At 41.0% G+C, this 21,838-nt stretch overlaps 2 protein-coding genes across 7 annotated transcripts in view; both read right to left on the minus strand.

Moving 5' to 3' along the window:
• Positions 1 to 14,870, minus strand: part of pld4 (phospholipase D family member 4) — a 66,453-nt gene extending 51,583 nt beyond the window's left edge. Inside the window, exon 1 of the mRNA XM_033027021.1 lies at positions 13,329 to 14,870. The gene's annotated coding sequence lies outside the window, so the exon portion shown is untranslated. The remainder of the gene's footprint in view (positions 1 to 13,328) is intronic.
• Positions 14,871 to 18,245: 3,375 nt separating this feature from the next.
• Positions 18,246 to 21,838, minus strand: part of cep170b (centrosomal protein 170B) — a 70,492-nt gene continuing 66,899 nt past the window's right edge. For all 6 annotated transcript variants that reach the window (XM_033027028.1, XM_033027024.1, XM_033027026.1 and 3 more), the window contains one exon: positions 18,246 to 21,642. In XM_033027028.1, the coding sequence (XP_032882919.1) occupies positions 21,353 to 21,642 (290 nt within the window). In that variant the 3' untranslated portion in view covers positions 18,246 to 21,352. The remainder of the gene's footprint in view (positions 21,643 to 21,838) is intronic.

The following is a 21,838-nucleotide window of genomic DNA, read 5'->3' on the forward strand; positions in this document are numbered from 1 at the left end:
TGAAAGTGGGACAGGCCCTTTACCAGTACAGGTAAGGAATAGCAAGATGAATACAGTGTTGCAAACATATGCATTTTTGGATCATGGAAGTTCGGCTACCTTTTATACAGAAAGCTTGATGAGGAGGCTGGACATGACAGGAGAAAAGATTAAGATTCTAATACGTACCATGAATGAAGAGAAAGAGTGCATTATTCATCACATTACAAGTATGGAACTATCTAGTCTGGATGAAGACAATTTTATACAAATATCTGAGGTGTTTACACATGAGACCATGCCTGTTTGTCTACAAAATATACCCAGACATGTGGACTTGAAACAATTACCTTACTTGAAGGATGTCAAGATACCTAAAATAAATTCTGGTATCGACCTACTTATCGGAACAAATGCTTTGAAGGCATTGAAACCTATACAGACTGTGAGAAGCCAAGGGAATGGACCGTTTGCTGTGAAAACCCTACTCGGATGGGTTATCTATGGCTCCTTGAGAATGAACAATGAAAGCAGGAACCAGAAGAACCACCCGGCTGCTGCTGTTAATCAAATATCTACTGTTAAATTAGAAGAGCTGTTGATCAAGCAATACAATCATGACTTCGGTGAAAGTACCAGTAAAGGAATCGGAAGAAATGTCCAGAGAAGAATCCAAGTTTTTGGATATTATGAACCACTCAGTAAAGATGATAGACGGACACTATTGTCCAAGCTTACCTTTCAAGCAAGAAAATGCTAGTCTGCTGAATAATCGTCGCATACAATACAATACAATACAATTCAATTTATTGTCATTTGGACCCCTTGAGGTCCAAACGAAATGTCGTTTCTGCAGCCATACATTACAAAACAAAAAGACCCGAGACACAACACAGTTTACACAAACATCCATCACATCGTTGTGATGGAAGGCAAAAAAAAAACTTATCTCTCCACTGCACTCTCCCCCCCATGTCAGAGTCAAAGTCAAAGCCCCCGGCTGGCGATGGCGATTGTCCCGCGGCCATTAAAGCCACGCCGGGTGATGCAAGGTCGCGCACCGGGTCTTGGTGTTAGAGCCCCCGGCGTGCGCTCGCAGAGTCCCGCGGCCACTACAAGCCGCGCGGGGCGATGGTGTAAGGCCCCGCTCAGGTAATCTTCAACCCCGCAACTCGGGCGGGAGAAGTCGCCGCTGCGGAAGCCCCGAAAAGCGGTCACCCAGCAGGGACCCGCGGGCTCCCGGTGCCGCCGTCCGCCAAACCCGCAGTTGCAGCCTCCGAATCTCCGGAGGTCGGGTGGCAGCAATGCTCAACCACAGCTCCACCCGCTCCGGACTCGGCCAGCCCCGTGACGGTGAGTAGTCGGCAGCTCCGCAGCTGGAACCCCAGGTCGTTCCTGTTGGAGCCCGCTCCACGTTGCAGCCCCAACGACAACGGAGACCCGACAAAGAAAAGGTTGGGTCTCCCGTGCAGGGGAAAGATTTTAAAGTTACCCCCTCCCCCCCACACCACCCCCACACACATACCCCAACAGAAAAAATAACAAAAACGACATAAAAACGAGACAAAAAATAATAAAACACAGACGGACTGCAGAGGCCGCTGCTGACGAGAGTCGCACTGCCCACCGAATAGCAGAGCAACGCACCCAGAATCTGAAACGCAAGTTTGGCAAGAATACAACATTTCATGAGGAATATACATCTTTCCAAAAGGACATGATTGACAATGATTATGCCGAAATGGTACCAACAAACCAACTAAATCAAAGTGACGGAGAGCTTTGGTATATTCCGCACCATGGGGTGTATCACTCAAAGAAAGGGACCTTGAGGGTGGTTTTTGACTGTGCTGCAGTCTTCAAAGGGACATCACTCAACTGTCAACTACGGCAGGGTCCAGACCTTACAGACTCACGCATTGGAGTTCTTATTAAATTCAGACAAGAACCAATTGCTTTGATGGCTGATATTAAAGCGATGTTTCATCGTCAAAGTATCAGAAAAACACATTGACTACTTGCGATTCCTATGATGGCCTGATGGGGATGCACAACAAGATCTCGTTGAATACCGGATGAAGGTGCATCTCTTTGGAGCAGTGTCATGACCAAGTTGTGTGAACTTTGCATTAAGGAAGACCGCAGGGGACAATAAAGCTCACTTTCCAGAAGAAGTGATAAACACTGTGAAGAATAATTTCTATGTGGATGATTGCTTGAAATTCATGTCTACGGAGCAGGAAGCAATTCAAATGGTAAAACATCTGACTTCCCTCTGCAATAAGGGAGGATTCACGCTTTCCAAGTGGATCAGCAACAGTCGTGTTGTATTGGAGAGCATTCCACAAGATGACAGAGCCAAGGAGACCAGAGAGTTGGAATTGGACAAAGACAATCTGCCAATAGAAAGAGCATTGGGACTGCACTGGTGCATTGAAACAGATGTGTTCAAGTTCAGAATCAAGTAGCATAATGCAAAGGAAAGAACTACAGGTTCAACTGGAAGAATCTAATTTCTGGACTGATAGTACTTCAGTGCTTAAGTACTTCAACAATGAGAACAAACGTTTTCTATCATTTGTAGCAAACAGAATCTCTTATGTAAGGGATGCTACTAATGTTTCACAGTGGAAATATGTTAACACAAAGGAAAGTCCTGCAGATGCAGCTTCTAGAGGACTAACAACAGACCACTTCTTAAGCAATGAGTGATGGATCAATGGACCAGAGTTTCTCTGTAAGCCAGACAGAGAATGGCCAAAGCTTGAGCTGGGATTTCAAATCTCTGTTAATGATTCGGAAATTAAACAAAACATCACAGTGAACATCTGTCAGGATTGAATGGTAAAATAAGCAATGAATATAGAACAAAACCGACAGGAAAGATGTGCATCAATTATCACCAATGAGTAAATAAGTGTAAAAAGAGGAATCGAGACCTAAGTTTCACATCTGTTCACTTGTTAGGTTGTTACAGCTGAAGGAATTTGAGAAGCTTGCTGTTATTTCCTGTTTCTGTTGAGAGAGGTAGTGTTATCACTTCTGACAATTTGACTTGTATTTAACTTTAATTTAATTATGATGTTGTGGGAATGCAAGTATGATGTTGTGGGAATTACAGAGACATGGCTGCAAGAGGACCAGGGCTTGGAACTGAATATTCAAGGATATACGTCCTATCGAAAAGGCAGACAGGTAGGCAGAGTGGGTGGGGTAGCTCTGTTGGTGAGGAATGAAGTTCAGTCCCTTGAGAGGGGTGACGTAGAATCAGGAGATGCAGTGTCAGTATGGATAGAACTGAGGAATTGTAAGGGTAAAAAGACCCTAATGGGAGTTATCTACAGGCCCCCAAACAGTAGCCTGGGTATAGGGTGCAAATTAAATCAAGAGTTAAAATTGGCATGTCGTAAAGGTAATACTACGGTTGTTATGGGGGATTTCAACATGCAGGTAGGCTGGGTAAATCAGGTTGGTACTGGACCCCAAGAAAGGGAGTTTGTGGAGTGCCTCTGTGATGGATTCTTAGAACAGCTTGTGCTGGAGCCTACCAGGGAGAAGGCAATTCTGGATTTAGTGTTGTGTATTGAACCGGATTTGATAATGGAACTTGAGGTTAAGGAGCCATTAGGAGGTAGTGACCATAATATGATAAGCTTTAATCTACAATTTGAGAGGGAGAAGGGTAAATCAGAGGTGTCAGTATTACAGTTGAACAAAGGGGACTATGGAGCCATGTGGGAGGAGCTGGCCAAAGTTGACTGGGAAGATACGCTAACAGGGATGACAATGGAACAACAATGGCAGGCATTTCTGGGAATAATACAGAAGGTGTAGGATGAGTTCATTCCAAAGAGGAAGAAAGATTCCAAGGGGAGTAAGGGGCAACCGTGGCTGACAAGGGAAGTCAGGGACAGTATAAAATAAAGAGAAGAAGTATAACATAGCAAAGATGAGCGGGAAGCCAGAGGATTGGATAACGTTTAAAGAGCAACAGAAGATAACTAAAAAGGCAATACAGGGAGAAAAGATGAGGTATGAAGGTAAGCTAGCCAAGAATATAAAGGAGGATTGTAATAGCTTATTTAGGTATGTGAAGAGGAAAAAAATAGTTGAAAGTTGGACCCTTGAAGACTGAAAAATGTGAATTTATTATGGGGAACAATGAAATGGCAGATGAGTTGAACAGGTACTTTGGATCCGTCTTCACTAATGAGGACACAAACAATCTTCCTGATGTACTATAAAGGACTGAAGGCTGATAAATCGCCAGGGCCTGATGGTCTGCATCCCAGAGTACTTAAGGAAGTGACTCCAGAAATCGTGGGTGCATTGGTGATCATTTTCCAATGTTCTATAGATTCAGGATCAGTTCCTGTGGATTGGAGAGTAGCCATTATCCCACTTTTTAAGAAAGGCGGAAGAGAGAAAACAGGGAATTTTAGACCAGTTAGCCTGACATCGGCGGTGGACAAGATGCTGGAGTCAATCATAAAAATGAAATAGCGGCACATTTGGATAGCAGTAACAGAATCCGTCTGAGTCAGCATGGATTTACAAAGGGAAAATTATGTTTGACTAATCTTCTGGGATTTTTTGAGGATGTAACTAGGAAAATGGACAAGGGAGAGCCAGTGGATGTAGTGTACCTGGACTTTCAGAAAGCATTTGATAAGGTCCCACATAGGAGATTAGTGGGCAAAATTAGAGCACATGGTATTGAGGGTAGAATGCTGACATGGATAGAAAATTGGTTGGCAGACAGGAAACAAAGAGTAGGGATTAACGGGCCCCATTCAGAATGGCAGGCAATGACTAGTGGGGTACCGCAAGGCTCGGTGCTGGGACAGCAACTATTTACAATATACATCAATGATTTGGATAAAGGGATTCAAAGTAACATCAGCAAATTTGCAAATGACACAAAGCTGGGTGGCAGTGTGAACTGTGAGGAGGATGCTATGAGAATGCAGGGTGATTGAGTGGGCAGATGCATGGCAGATGCAGTTTAATGTGGATAAATGTGAGGTTATCCACTTTGGTAGCAAAAACAGGAAGGCAGATTATTATCTAAATGGTGTCAACTTGGGAAATGGGGAAGTACAACGAGATTTGGGGGTCCTTGTTCATCAGTCAATGAAAGTAAGCATGCAGGTACAGCAGGCAGCGAAGAAAGCGAATGGCATGTTGGCCTTCATAACAAGAGTAGTTGAGTATAGGAGCAAAGAGGTCCTTCTGCAGTTGCACCTATTATCTATTGTAGCACGACAGTCAATGTCATCGACTGATTGTACCAAAAGAAAATTAAGCCCTCAACATAGTCATTTGAGTGGAAACCATTCAACCCAGCACCACAGCTGTACACTCTAAGAAGTTGAGTAGTGACATTTTGCATTTTATTCAATGTTAAAAACAAAAAATAGAACAGTACAACGCAGGGACAAGCCCATTTGGTTAACAATGTCAGTGCCGAATATATCAAATTAAACTAATCCCTTCTGCCTGCATATGATCCATATCCCTCCATTCAGGAACAGCTTCTTCCCCACTGTACTGAATTCAAACTACTGAATGGTCCTCCCATAAGCTAGGATGTAGTCCAGATCTTCCACCCAACCTGATTGCGGATCTTGGACTTTTTCCTCTGTAACTGTAATGTTATTGCACAATATTCTGTACTCTGGTATTTTTCTCAGCTCTACCTGTTGTACTTGTGTATGAGCTGATTGTACTCATGTAGAGTATGATTTGACTGGATAGCATGCAAACAAAATTTCTCACTGTATCTCAGTACACATGATAATAATACACCAATACTAATATTCTTGGTCCTATCTCAAAGCCTTTTAAATGTCACTCATATCTGGTTCCACCACCACTTCAGTCAGTGCATTATAGGCACCTACCACTCTCTGTGCAAAAAAATAAAATAAAACTTGCCCATCATATTTCCTTTAAACTTTTCCCTTCTCATCTTAAAACTCTGCCCTCTAGTATTTGACATTGCCACTCTGGGAAAAAGTTACTGATTGTCAACTCTATCTATGCCTCTCATAATTTTATATATTTCTATCAGATATCACCCAACCTCCGAAGGTCCAGAAAAAATATCCAATCTCTCACAACAAATGCCCTCAAATACAGGTAAATCTCTTCTGAATCCTCTCCAAAGCCTCCGATCCTTCCTGTAATGTGGTGATGACCAGAACTCCTCACAATACTCTAAAACGTAGCCTAACCAAGGTCCTATAAAGCCGCAACATGACTGCCTGACGCTTATACTCAATGCCCCGACCCAATGATGCTAAACAGTAAATATGCCTTTGTTACCTCTCTCTACTTGTGTTGCCACTTTCTGGGAGCTAGGTACTTGAAGCCCAAGATCACTCTGTATATCAATGCTGTAAGGGACCTTCCATTAACCATTTATTTTCCCCTTACAAAGTTCAACACCTCACATTTAAACTCCATCTGCAATTCCTCCACCCATGTCTGTAATTTCCGTGCTGTATCATTTGTCAGCCTTTTTCACTGTCCTCAATTTCACCAATTTTGATGACGTCTGCAAACTTACTAACCAACCCATCTATGCTTTTAATGTCATAGAGTCATACAGCAGGGAAACAGGCCCTTTGGCCCAACTCGTCCATGCTGACTGTGTTTTTCCCCCCTCCAAGTCATTTGTATATCTCACAAACAATACAAGTCTCAGCACTGAATCCTGTGAAACACCACTGGTCACAAACCTCCATCTAGAATAACACCCATTCACCTTCTACTCTCTATATTCACGTCACGGCATCTTAATCTTCTGAATCAGCCTACCATGAAGGACCTTATAAAATGTCAATGTTTCAAGATAAACATAAATTATTTTGTTTAAGTTTCCTATCGCATGTAAAACTGCAGTAGAATATTTTATCCTGCAAATTAATAATAGTATTTTGGAATAATATCACTATTTCTCATACTCTGCCCCCAAACAATTTTCTACTCTCCTCTTCAGAAGGTGGTGACTATTGCTAGGATCCAATGGCAGAAACTCATCTTTCTGTACTTTAATCTGATGGTTACTATTCTCTTTACATTTTAGCCAAGGTAATGACAATCTACAGATGGAAGGGAGGGAGGGGACTTGTTCTTGTTCAGCCCTGACAACCCTAACCATAATCACTGGAAAGGTGAGAAGCTTGGGTTTTGAATTGTGGCATCTCTAGCCTGTGGTTACATTTCAGCACTTCAGCCAAAGAAGCAAGTATGAATGGCCATGTGCGCTGGGAGAGACGGTTAAGGTTATGCCCAGAGGGTGAGGAAAGTGACCAGGAGAAGGTATTAACAGAAAGCCACCAGCCTCATTTCCCAGCAGCGCAGAAGATACAAGGAGACTTCAAGGTAATATAGAAACAAGGAACTGCAGATGCTGGTTTAATAAACAAAAGGACACAAAGTCAGCAAGTCAGGATCTGAAGAAGGGTCCCAACCTGAAACATTCACTATCCATGTTCTCCTGAGATGCTGCCTGAACCTGCTGAGTTACACCAGCACTTTGTGTCCTTTCAAAGAACATAACAGCAGTAACAAAATGTGGATCTAATACAGCAAATAAAACAAAAAGTGTCATTTTAAATGGTAAGAGACTGGAACATGCTAATGTTGAAGGAACCCAATTGACATTGAAAGCAAACATGCAGGTATAGGAGGAAATAGGAAGGCAAATTATGATCACACTGGATTTTATTGTGAGAGGATTCAGGTACAGGAGTATTGATGTTTTAGTGCATCATTAGCATTGGTGAAGACAGATCTAGACTCCGCTATTCTCTTTCGTATCAGACTTCAATGTTCATTCTTCCTGTAGTGTGTAAAGGCATGTAGCAGATTCACGTGCTCAAGATTCTTAAAATTGTGATTTCACGTTTAAATCTGGTTATGACCAGATATCATTTTGAATCATTTTATTATATGCTCTTTAAAGAATTAACACTGCTTAATTACATACACTGGCATCACAAAAAGAGAAGTGATTAAAAACGTGGTTTTACATCCGGTAGCAAATAATATGAGTATCTTAACAGATTTACAAAAAGCGTTACCTTAATGAATTCCAATAATTTAAGAAAATCATGTAGAGCTGAATACATTGGAAACAAAATTAAGGACATTGTAATTCAAAATCTTGTGGTGCTGATATTTTAATTACATGTGGGATTTGCAATAAATGATTTCAAAACACAACAGTCAGAAGGAAAAAAAAATGTGTGGAAAGATTACATAGCAATTCTCAAAATGGCATGCCATTCTCAAAATGGTAAATTAGGGCAGTAATTTTGTTCTATAATTATATATCAAAATGTATTTGCAATGAGTTGACAACTAACATGGAGAAATCCTAAAACTGCTCTCAATATATTACATTATAGTTTATGAATTTACTGAACTTTCCATTTTATAAGAAGCATTGGGTGGCATAGTTTCTGCCTTACAGCACCAGAGACTTGGGTTCGATTCTGATTACAGGTGCTGTTTGTACGGAATTTGTACATTCTCCCTGTGACCTTGTGGGTTTACTCCGGGTGCTCCGGTTTCCTCCCACAATCCAAAGACGTACAAGTTTGTAGGATAATTGGCTTCAGTAAAATAGTGAAAAATGTCTCTAGTGTAATGGATAGTGTGATCGTTGAATAGGTGATCGCTTTAGTCTAACGTAAAGGGGAACCATATAAACTCTGCTGTACTTAATGTGATTAATAAGCATAAATATATCTGGAAGAAGGTATTCTGGGGACATCCAGGAATTTATTGTTATTTTGTAAGCTTTCCATCAGTTGCTTTTTAAAATTGTTAGTAAATAATTGTTATATTAATTTTTCAATGAATTATGGTTTGTGCAGTTTTCTTAATGGAGGAACAATGAATATAAGAAATAGTGGACAAAGCCAACTCACCAATGATTGTGAGAAAAGTCTGTTGGATAACAACAATTAGAAGACATATGGACAGGTACATGCGTAGATCAATCACTATTGCTGATTTGATTCATGTCTGGTTTTGCTATTGCTGACCCGATCCGTAATCCATGTTGGGTTTCCAATGTGCCATATTGTGGAATGTGAGCAGCCATGCTTTCAGTTTTAATCTATAACTTCGAGCCTACAGTGCCTGTTTCTATGGTTCCTGTATGTATTCTTATTAAAGAAATTATTATGAAGTTTTACGACTCAGTGTCAATGGTACTTTATACATGGTGTCAGAAGTGAACTTTGGCACGACCGGCTGCTATTTATACGAGTTTTTACACTTTCGGATATGGGTGAAGTTTTCCGAAACCCGGAATGTCTCCGATAGCAGAATCTGCTGTCTCCGATAGCAGAAACGTCTTCGATAGCAGAATCAAAGAGTGTTGGCGCCTCTTCGAATGACAGTATGATGTCTTCATCGCTGCATCTTACTATGACAAGCCAGCTAAGGCCCGTGCTAACCTGCTCCTCAGTCTCGCAAGAGACGAAGCTTACGAACGAGCACAACAGTTTGCGTATGCTGGAGAAATAACTCATCCACCTGTCGATGGTGAAGCTCCGGTCGTTACCCCTGCTGAAACGGCGGTCGACCCGGAATGTCTCAAAAGAAGGTTTCGACAACTGTGTAACCCTCAAGCCAATCCTCCCATCGAGCGGGTAAAGTTCTTCTCACGGAACCAAAATGAGGGTGAGACTATTGAATTGTTTGTGTGTGCGATAAAAAAGGCAGCAAGAAGCTGTAGATTTGGCGAGCTCCAGGATGAGTTCATTAGAGACAGATTAGTGTGCGGTCTTGTTAACGATAAACTAAGATAACTAATAAACGTGACCCTGCTGTAACTTTAGATAATGCTGTCTCTATCTGCGAGAATTATGAACTGCCTGTTCTTAACGCCAGAACGCTGACAGAGGCTCAGCATTCATCTCTAGGAATTGATACTGTACAGACTGCGATTCCAAGACGACAGATGCCTGCAATAGCGATGAAAACACAGCTTGATAGGCATGTGACAAGATTTATTACAAAGTGCACAAATTGCAGTGGGTCTCATGTTGCAAGAAGGGAGAGTTGCCCCGCTTTTGGCCAAATTTGCCATGGTTGCAAAAGACAAAACCATTTCTGGAGATGCTGTAGATCTCAACCATGCGGTATCAGTAAAGTGCAGACAAAACAATCCGTGAATCTGCTACAGGCCGAGCCTTTGTCTGAGTTATCTGATAGCAGCACTGATGATAAGCCTAAAGTGGATGGCATGATTCTGCAAACACATTCCATTGCAAGACAAAATGTGCAAAATAGTGAGCCCATGGCCACTGTGAAGGTAAACAACAATATGATTGAAATGAAGATCGACACTGGAGTGAAATGTAATGTTTTGTCTCACGAGGAGTTTATTCATGTTTGGAATGCAGAGCAATTAAAAACTTGCAGTGCTACTCATTTTTTACACAGAGAGTGGTGAATCTGTGGAATTATCTGCCACAGAAGGTAGTTGAGGCCAGTTCATTGGCTATATTTAAGAGGGAGTTAGATGTGACCCTTGTGGCTAAAGGGATCAGGGGGTATGGAGAGAAGGCAGGGATGGGATACTGAGTTGGATGATCAGCCATGATCATATTGAATGGCGGTGCAGGCTCGAAGGGCCGAATGGCCTACTCCTGCACCTATTTTCTATGTTTCTATGTTTACTCTTGTGGCCTATAGTGGAAGTGAACTTAACCCGGTCGGTATTGTAATGCTGCTGTGCCATCTAGGGAATCAATCATACAAGCTGGAGTTTTATGTCATTGACCGCAAGGTCGTGCCACTTTTGTGCTATGATGCCTGCAAAGTTATGGGACTGGTTTCCTTCAGCAAGGCTGTGCATCAACTAACTCTAATTCCTGATTGTACACAACGTATTCTTACGGATTACCAGATCTTTTCACTGAGGAGCTGGGCAAGCTACTAATAACCTACTCTATGACTTTAGACCCAGAGGTACGACCCGTGGTTCGTCCTGCTCACTGTGTACCCATTGACATGCGGGACCGGGTCAAAGCCGAACTGGACAGAATGGTAACATTGGGAGTTATCACACCTGTTTTAGAACCCACCGATTGTGTGTCCTCGATGGTGGCTGCTACAAAGAAGAATAAACAGGAGATTTGCATATGTATTCATCCGATGGACCTAAACACTGCACTCAAAAGGCCCCATCACCCCATGCGTACCGTGGAGGAAGTAGCTGCCCACATGGGTAAGTCAGCAGTGTTCTCTGTGTTAGACGCATGAGCTCCTTCTGGCAAATCCCCCTGGATCATGCATCATCTATGCTTCCAACTTCAGCACTGCTTTCGGCCGCTACAGATTCTTGTGGATGCCGTTCGGTATCAGTTCGGCCAGTGAGGTGTTTCAGCGTTCTATGGAGCAACTCTTTGATAGATTCCCTAGTCTAGTACTCGTTAAAATTATAATACATGTTGAATCACAATTTGGTGTTGTGCTAAACATGTTCTTATGTAATATCAGAACGTTAACAAATACACATTTTGCCGATAATTAAAAGTTGTGTTCATAATGGCAAGAATAACCTCATAAATATCCTCTACTAATCACAACCATCTGGGTTTGCATATGGAGTCATTAATTGAAATGCTACTAAATCAAAAGCACAATTTTAATTGTGCCTCATATGATCTATTCAGTACTACTGTATGAGTAGTAAATTCTACTGTATGCATCAAAGAAGATACTCCTACACAAAAGAACTGAAAATAATACAAACAACCCAAGGATATAGATTAACGTATCTGTAGACTATACATTTGGATTCTTATCTGACTGCATTAGTCACATTTACCAATTCACATGCTAGCAGCTGCTGACCCTGCTCCATAGCATGCTTTGAAACTCATTTACTATTGTCAATCACGTTAGTCAATAGTTAAACAAGTTTAGTTTATCAATGTATTAGGTGCACTACACAGAACATGGTCATGGGCCCAATTTGTGGCAAATTAGTTAAACTCAAGTGTTCAAAGCTCTGCATTTGTCCAATCTGTCAGGTTTCCTGGTTTCGTTTAGTTTAGAGATACATCGTGGAAACAGGCCCTTCGACCCACCCAGTCCGTGCCGACCCACACATTAACACTATCCTGCACACAGTAGGGACAATTTTCAATTTTACTAAGCTAATTAACCTGCAAACCTATATGTCTTTGTAGTGTGGGAGGAAACTGGAGCTCCCGGGGAAAACCCATGCTGGTCACGGGGAGAACGAACAAACTCCGTATAGACAAGCACCCGTAGTCAGAATCATACCCGTATCGCTGGCGCTGTAAGGCAGCAATTCTACCGCTGTGCCACCCGGTGATTAGTAAGGGCGTCAAAGGTTACAGGGAGAAGGCAGGAGAATGGGGTTGCAAGGGAAAGATATGTCAGCCATGATGGAATGACAGAGCAGACTCAATGGGCTGAACGGCCTAATTGTGTTCCTATGACATGAACATTATTATTGCCTAGTGAAGGTAAGAGAATAGACATTGGGCACGGAGAGAATCAGGCTAATGTGTGTTTAGTTCCATGGGCAGTAATCACAGTTGATACTCAAGTATGAATTGTGAAACAACGTCATATTGAAATGTTAAAAGCAACATCAGCTTAAAATCTTGGGAGGGAAATTGTTTAAAAACGATTGTAACATAGGCAGTAAATTCACAGGCATCATCTGGATGCTTTAAATCACAGGATTAATTAGAAGGCCCTGTGGGAAGGTTATATGATTACAATTGTTGGAAGAGTACATCCCAGTGGGAGTCCAATAATTAATCTCATCCACAAATGCTGATGGTGCAGTTCATTTCAATGGTGAGACTCAGCATATTAGTAAATTCAGAGGAATTTAATTAATTAAAAGATAGTCTGAATTCTTTAGGAAACAGGATACCAAAATTATATTCATTTAATTTTCTTTTTAGAACCACATAAAAAGGTTGGTAAGAGCACTTAAATTCACTTGACGGTCTGAAGAAGGGCTCTGACCCGAAATGTCACCTATCCATGTTCTCCAGAGATGCTGCTTGACTTACTCCTGCATTTTGTGTCTTTCTTTGGTAAACCAGCATCTGCAGTTCCTTGTTTCTACTTCTATACTTAAATTCACGATACATTTGATACCAAATACCTTTTATCTTACCCTTTATAATAGTGCACGATAATTATGAAAATTAAAATTAATTAAATAAAGAATTCAGTTGCACAAAATCAGAAACTTTATAGTAAGAAAATTGTATACAAAACAGAAATACTTTCAATTCAGTTTTGGAAAATATAAAAGTAACATATGAACTTACCAGTATAGAATAGCTGGATTGTTATTCTGTTTGTTGAACATCTACAGATATTGACTGCTCACTTCTGAATAACCTGTTGCTGTGACGTGAAGGAAACGTTTAGTCAAACATCTGCTAAGTTTCTGTTAGTTCCCCTTTAAGTTTCAGTAACATATTACAAGCTTTGCTCTTCTTTTTTGGTCATTTGGTTTTGGGCTGCATCATTATAACCAACTGCCACTTCACTTTCATTTGCACGTGATTGAGTCTTAAAAAGCTCCCCGAAATGGCAGAGTTGGCCAGTCAGTTTAGCGATAATGGGGTGGGCCATAAATGCTGACCTTGCCAGTAACACTCATATCTTGAAAATGAAATAAAAAATTAAAATAACTGTCATAAATTGCATTCCCAGACTCGCCGTCTAACTAGTGTGGCATCCTCATAACACATGCCAAAGCATCTTGGTGCCTTGCAATTCATTTTCAGTAACTAACTACACCGGTTGCCTTAGGACATTTAATTTAATTTATTATTGTCATGAGTACCGCGGAATAGTGAAAAGCTTTTTTGTTGATTGCTTTACAGTTAGCAAAGAAACTATAAATGATTACAATTAAGCAAGTTGTCCACAGTGTGGCAGATTTTGTGTAAGAAATTCTGCTGTTGAAGTAAAGGTTTAAAACTGTGGAGCGATTGTAATGAATGATAGCAGATCTCCTTCTGGGACCAGCTCACAAAGATTCGTCTGGCTTCAGCACAATCTTATCTTGACAAGTGCATTATTAAACCAATTATTATATAGTCAGGGACTTAACCATGCACAAGTCTTCCCCAATACAACATCTGACGAGGAATCAAACTTGAATCTCAAATTGTGTAAATCTATACATTTGCATATACCTGTAATAAATTTTCAATTTGGTCATGTTATTACTGAAAATATCACCTGAAATGTTGTACAATGCAAGTAAAATAAAAGTCGAAAGCATTTGATGTGCATCTATTCTAGCAAATGAATATATTTTCAGTGTGAAATAAAACTAAAATGGTCAGCTTTCTATAAATAGGATTTTAAAAAACAGCGATCATCCCGATATTGAATGTCATTACCATTACGGAAACCCCCCCCACAATCAATATCCTGGGGATTCCACTGACCAAAAACTGAAGCAGCCATGTACACAATTAACAAGAGCAGTCAGAGGCTAGGAATCCCGTGGTGAGAAATTTACCTCCTCACTCTGTCCACCATCTACAAGGCTCAAGTCAGGAGAGTGATGGAAAACTCTCCACTTGCCTGGGTTAGTGCAGCTCCAACAATGATGAAGAAGCTCAACACCACACCGGACTGTACAGTACGGGAATTGACGGCAATGAAGACGCTATTTTTTACCCAAAAATAAGGCACGAAAATTTACCTGCGTCTTGGAGGCCGAAGGTTAGGTTGTTAGCCAAGAAAGATAGACTTGGCTATCCCTCAGTACAGCAACATAAAGAATGATGTTGCTGTACGGAGGGATAGCCCAGTCTATCCCTCATTGCTGGCAGCCGATGGGAAGCGGCTGTAAAAGGACAGTGCCGCTGGGGGGCAAAGAGTTCCTTTCACAGTGTGTGGGGAGTCTGGCCCTGCTCAGCTCGGCCTGGGCTGCACAAATTGGCTGGGCCGCCAGGGTTAAAGGTACGGGGAGGGCAGGAGTGTTGAGAAGAAGGGGGTCGGGGATCATGCCAGAAACTCACTCACCGCTGCCGCGGCGCTCTGGGCGCGGAGCCACCGCATTGTGGCCGGGGAGTGAAGTAGCTCGGGTGGCTACGAGCGGCCGCCGGGACCGGACAGCAGAACCGGCCGTCACCTCAGCGCCTTCAGCCGGTCCGCTCACCTCTGGCAGTGCTCTCCGTCTGAACACCTCTCTCCAGCCGCTCGCCAGCCTCGCTCTTCTCAGCCACTTCCCGCAAATCCTTAAATTCCGACTGCCCCCGGGAGCAAGACATGACCTCACTGGCTGCGCTGGGTGACACTGCATGGCATTCACTGCCCGGTCCGTGTCTTTCAATGTAAATTTGCATGAGGACATGCTTTGGAGATGTGTGGCGGTTGTCGGTCAAGTGAGAATAACAGAGAGAATAAGAATGCTGGGATGGCAGGATATTCATATGAAGAAAGACTGGATAGACTCGGCTTGTACTCGCTAGAATTTAGAAGATTGAGGGGGGATCTTATAGAAACGTACAAAATTCTTAAGGGGTTGGACAGGCTAGATGCAGGAAGATTATTCCCGATGTTGGGAGGTCCAGAACAAGGGGTCACAGTTTAAGGATAAGGGGGAAGTCTTTTAGCCTGGAAGGTCATGTTTAACTAATCTTCTTGAATTTTTTGAAGATGTTACTCGGGAAATTGATGAGGGTAAAGCAGTGGATGTTGTGTATATGGACTTCAGTAAGGCCTTTGACAAGGTTCCTCATGGAAGGTTGGTTAAGAAGGTTCAATGGTTGGGTATTAATGGTGGAGTAGCAAGATGGATTCAACAGTGGCTGAATGGGAGATGCCAGAGAGTAATGGTGGATGGTTGTTTGTCAGGTTGGAGGCCAGTGACGAGTGGGGTGCCACAGGGATTTGTGTTGGGTCCACTGTTGTTTGTCATGTACATCAATGATCTGGACGATGGCGTGGTAAATTGGATTAGTAAGTATGCAGATGATACTAAGATAGGTGGGGTTGCGGGTAATGAAGTAGAGTTTCAAAGTCTACAGAGAGATTTATGCCAGTTGGAAGAGTGGGCTGAAAGATGGCAGATGGAGTTTAATGCTGATAAGTGTGAGGTGTTACATCTTGGCAGGACAAATCAAAATAGGACGTACATGGTAAATGGTAGGGAATTGAAGAATGTAGGTGAACAGAGGGATCTGGGAATAACTGTGCACAGTTCCCTGAAAATGGAATCTCATGTAGATAGGGTGGTAAAGAAAGCTTTTGGTGTGCTGGCCTTTATAAATCAGAGCATTGAGTATAGAAGTTGGGATGTAATGTTAAAATTGTACAAGGCATTGGTGAGGCCAATTCTGGAGTATGGTGTACAATTTTGGTCGCCTAATTATAGGAAGGATGTCAACAAAATAGAGAGAGTACAGAGGAGATTTACTAGAATGTTGCCTGGGTTTCAGCAACTAAGTTACAGAGAAAGGTTGAACAAGTTAGGGCTTTATTCTTTGGAGCGCAGAAGGTTAAGGGGGGACTTGATAGAGGTTTTTAAAATGATGAGAGGGATAGACAGAGTTGACGTGGAAAAGCTTTTCCCACTGAGAGTAGGGAAGATTCAAACAAGGGGACATGACTTGAGAATTAAGGGACTGAAGTTTAGGGGTAACATGAGGGGGAACCTCTTTACTCAGAGAGTGGTAGCTGTGTGGAATGAGCTTCCAGTGAAGGTGGTGGAGGCAGGTTCGTTTTTATCATTTAAAAATAAATTGGATAGTTATATGGATGGGAAAGGAATGGAGGGTTATGGTCTGAGCGCAGGTATATGGGACTAGGGGAGATTATGTGTTCGGCACGGACTAGAAGGGTCGAGATGGCCTGTTTCCGTGCTGTAATTGTTATATGGTTATATGGTTTTAGGACCGAGATGAGAAAATCATTTTTTACACAGTGGTGAATCTGTGGAATTCTCTGCCACAGAAGGTAGTTGAGGCCAGTTATTTTAGAGGGAGTTAGATGTGGCCCTTGTGGCTAGAGGGATCAGGGGGTATGGAGAGAAGGCAGGTACAGGATACTGAGTTGGATGATCAGCCATGATCATATTGAATGGCGGTGCAGGCTCGAAGGGCCGAATGGCCTACTCCTGCAACTATTTTCTATGTTTCTATGAATGCCGCTGCCTTGTCAGCAGACCCGCACAAAAGCAGTTGGTATTAGTTTTGAAATTCTCGTTATCCCTATTTTTGACCTGGCTCAGAGACTGGACAGTGAGGGGACCAGCTCAAGAGCAAAGATCATAGACTGGAGCGTGTCAGCGGTCGGTGGATAACAGGACAGCGGGTGGTGGAGCTTACTCCTGTGTCAGCGCGAGTAACTTCAATTGGTCCCTTGAACTAGTATTGTCATTCAATATGATCACAACTGATTCAACTTGTCCCGGGGTGCTCCCGTTTTTCCCACCATCTCTCCACCTGCCGTCACGCTCCACCCCCCCACCCATTCAGTCATTCAGAATGGAGGTGATCTGGAAGCCTTGGGCCAATTGAATTGTTACTTTCATTATTTTTATTTTTTATTTTTTTGAGCGTGAGAAATTCTATGTCCTGCCAGCCTTTTTTCAAAATATAGCAACTCAAAATGGGGGTGCATCTTCGACGCAGGTGCGTCTTCATTGCCGGGAAATACGGTAATTGATTTGTAGATGGGTTTAAGAAGAAGTGAAAGAAGAGTAATTTAACTTGGGAACAACACCGAAAACAATGCTGGAGGTAGAAAATCTTGCCACATTTATAAGGGTTATATACCGGGTAAATCACTTGAAAAGCAATAATCTGCAGAGCTGAGGTGTGATTTTTGGTTGGATTCTGGAAACTGTTTCTCCAACAGTTCTGCTCAAGATTTCAGGATCTGCAGTCTCATGTCCATGTACATTTTTACGACTATTTAATGCCCCAGGATACTCGCCACCAGACTTAAGAAGTGAGAAACTTAAGGCATTTAAAAAATCCTTTGGTTCAAATTTCTTCCCTCGTCTGATCCAAATGAACCTATGAAAAAGGTACTATTATATTTGAAGAGTGAAAATAAATGTAAAGCAGCCAACATCTCAGTTTACCACAAACTAGTGTGATTACATGAGATGACACGACTCTCTTTTAATTGTAATTACCGAATGTGTCATCTTGCAGCCTGCTCAGTTTAACATTACATTGGTAACATGGACTTTCAAAGCACAAACATTTCACTGCTATGAAGAATGGTTTATTGTCATTTGATTCTACGGAAAAATTAAATAGAAATTTAAAGTTCTAGCGTGTGCAAAACAATTTAAAAATCAAATGCTTTCATCTCAACAAAATTTACACATGATATTCATTATAAGGCAACAAAATAAATTACATCGTTGAAACTGGCCAAAAATGGAAGAAAGCCAAGTATGTTCAGCTTTGTACAATTGTGCAAAAAGTGATATACAAAACAAAATCAAAGCTGGAGCGTGTACAGAAATACAACATTTCAAGATTGGCATGATCCAGTTTGAAATCAAATGCGGCATGATTGCCATTTCTCATTTAAATAGAATTTGTTGCAAGTAAAATAATAAATGTGCCACTGAAGAGACAATACAGGATCAGCAGGCTAGCAACAAGTGCTTAAGACACTTCAGCACAGGGCATTACTTATGAACAGTGTACAACAATATTGAAGGAATTACATTTTTTTTCTGCAGTGATGAAAATTTAGTGTAAGCATACTACAATCTGATTTTTAAACTAACTAATCATTTTGGATATCAGTTTCTGATTCAGAATCTTCCAAACTGTTTGGCAAAATTGTTTTCAGTCAACTATTAAAATAGCAAAGTCCTCGTGAAATGTAAATTATGAACGTACAGGAGACACTATTAAAGCAACATACAATAAACATGTTCAAATACTGCTGCACCAAACTTGCAATGCTGCTGTTAATTTAACTCACAGTGAAAGGAGATGATAATATATTGTTTCCATAAAGTCAGTGTATTTACTGAGAGCAACAAGTCAAATCTGGACCAAGCTGAGGGGCCACAATATGTACTTAAAAAAAACCCCGGTAGTATCTAACCGTCTGCTGCATGTACATTAAAAAGGGACTGAGATTTGGACAATATAACTTCACTTTTCTGTTACCATTTAAATTTATAATCTAACTGTTATGTGGAAGACAAGTAGAAGACAACTCCATCCAAAAAAAAAATACTTCTTGTCTTCAAATTCTCACACCTCACAGATGCCTACAGTGCACACGAGATTAAAGGCAGATGTAGAATAATAGCTGCACACTGGGGTGAAGTGCAGAAAAATTCACATCAAACATAGCAGTGCTGCCCACATGAAAGATTAGTCACTGATAATTCTTGGCTGGCATGCCACCAAAATAACTTGCATCTACCCTCAAAAAACAGCTTTTGTTCTTTGTGGTGAGGAGTCAAACCTATGCTGAAACAAAACAATACATATGCAGCATACAGACATGAATACACACACATAATCCACAGATGCCATATTTATGATCATGCATTATGTTGTGGACAACAAGTGGCCTGACACTCTCATCTGTTTACTTATAATGTTTCAGGAGACGGTAATATGAAGGTGCATAATCATTGCAAGAACTGATCCATGGCCTTGTGGAAGTATTATTAAACCAACTGATGTAAGAGAGTGAATTTAAAGAAAATACAGGCGAGATGCTAAGATCTTTGGCTCTAACTCTGTCATAGGTCGGGTGGATCGCCTATCATGACGACAAACTTTATAAGAACCAAACCACCTAAATAACTTGTCACAGTTACCAGTACAGGCGTTTACAATATAATTTATCGTTCCAATTATCACAGAACATTGCTGCTATTGTTTACACATTTTGGTAATAGCAGCATAAAAGGATTTTTGTAACTAAAATCAGAATTTTTAGTGTCTTTACCGTGCAAAAATTCAATGCATGTTTCAGTTCTGTTGAGGATATCATAGAAAACAAATTATTGAGTATTGTTTGGTTAGAGCTACAGAACTTGTGCATTAAATTTCTGAAGCTTGTAAGTACAAATGTTTCTGCCCATAAAGAACAGGAAATATTTTCTCATTATTAAAGAAACTTTTCCAAAATTAAGGTTACTTTTTGTTCTTTGCGAATTCTGATTTTACAATTTTAAACCATCATGCATGTTATCCCAAGTTCAAATATCGCTCGGACAAATTCTTCCCTTTGAAAGAATTCTGTGATCATTGGCATGATAAATCAATGCAGGTTAAACTATGCACAAAGGCAAGCTGCCAGTTAATCTACGATATTGGAGTTAGCTATTTCTATGGCAACTTCATGGAAGAATGTGTGCATGCCCAGCTGAAAGAGGATAGTGTGAGGGGCAAAGGCAAGCATGTTAAGTGGAGGACAGCTTGAATGAAAACACCTCTTAAAACACACACACACACACAACTGAAAATAGTTCCAAGTGCAGCATTTTGCAAGATACACCTTGATATTTCAAAGTATGGGATAAATGTTTGTGCATTACTGTTTCTAGTTGGAAAGTCCCAACTTTGCTCTCACAGGATTTACTGGCTGAGCAGGTTGTGTTAATCTTAAGTGGTTACAATTCAAATTGTCTGGAAGGCTCACAATTGTATTATTGACGTGATTTGTATAGATTTTCTCCATCAAAATTAAAGCCTGTTCAACATCAGAATAGGATTTGAAAACCTTATGTATTCATGCACAGTACCAAGGTGACCAAAGAATACCACAAGCTTGATCGGAATATAACTAATCAACTATTACATATGTTTATAATCAAATAAAGATTAGTTTAGAGGAAAATGATTGATTGCTCTCCCTCTCAAAACATTTAACTAATATTGCAAACACCACTATGTTAAATATCGGTCCTGTCCATATCATAACATGATATAAAAAAACAAAGAACAATGAATGTAACAACTTGTTAAACATGAAGCTATTGTTCAATCATTAAGTTGGTGCTGAACTTGACATGCAGGACGGAAGTTGTGGAACTAGTGTTCTTCAGTGCATGGCAGTTACATATTATTCAATGGCACGATTTAGCCCCAAACTCAAGTGTTTTCAGTGTCAGTCAGTTTCCTTTTGCACTAACGCCAGATGTACATTGCCACAGTGTAACGCAACCTAGCTATGTATTTTTTTGCTAATTTACATTTTTTCAAAAAGCTTTTTTTTGTGCAATATGTCAGTCACAACGTTATTCTATACATTTTTTTTCCACAATCACACTCACATAGCAACAATGACAATGCACACTGGCACAATAATGGCCAAAACAAAACATGCTCTTTCAAAGCATTGTGATGGTATCTTCCATATTTGGCTCAACAATGGTGTATTGAGTATTACACTCAGAATCAGAGTCAATGCTGTCAGCATCAGATGACATTTGGGATAGTTTAGGGCCCTGATGGGCATATGCCATTAGCATCCGAGTTGTTGATTTTGGCAAATCGTTTGGGGAGATCATTGTATTACCAGTCCTTTCTTTTATCTTCATTGATGAAGCAGAAGTTGGTGACATCTGATTAGTAGTCAAGGCATCCAGAGATCCATCAGGGTCGATGATTGTATTGATCACTGTAAAATATGAGACATGTTAGTTGATCTACCCCTTTTGCAAAATAAGGAAAAAGACAATATTTGAACTACCATTCTTATAAACATCTTTTCATGTATGACAGTTGGTAAAGATCAGTCATACTGTGTGGAAACAGGCCCTTTGGCTCAACTTGCCCACTCCGACCAACATGCTCCATTTACCTTCCTGCATGTG

Source organism: Amblyraja radiata, chromosome 9, assembly GCF_010909765.2.
Source record: "Amblyraja radiata isolate CabotCenter1 chromosome 9, sAmbRad1.1.pri, whole genome shotgun sequence".
In the NCBI taxonomy this organism is placed as follows: domain Eukaryota; kingdom Metazoa; phylum Chordata; class Chondrichthyes; order Rajiformes; family Rajidae; genus Amblyraja; species Amblyraja radiata.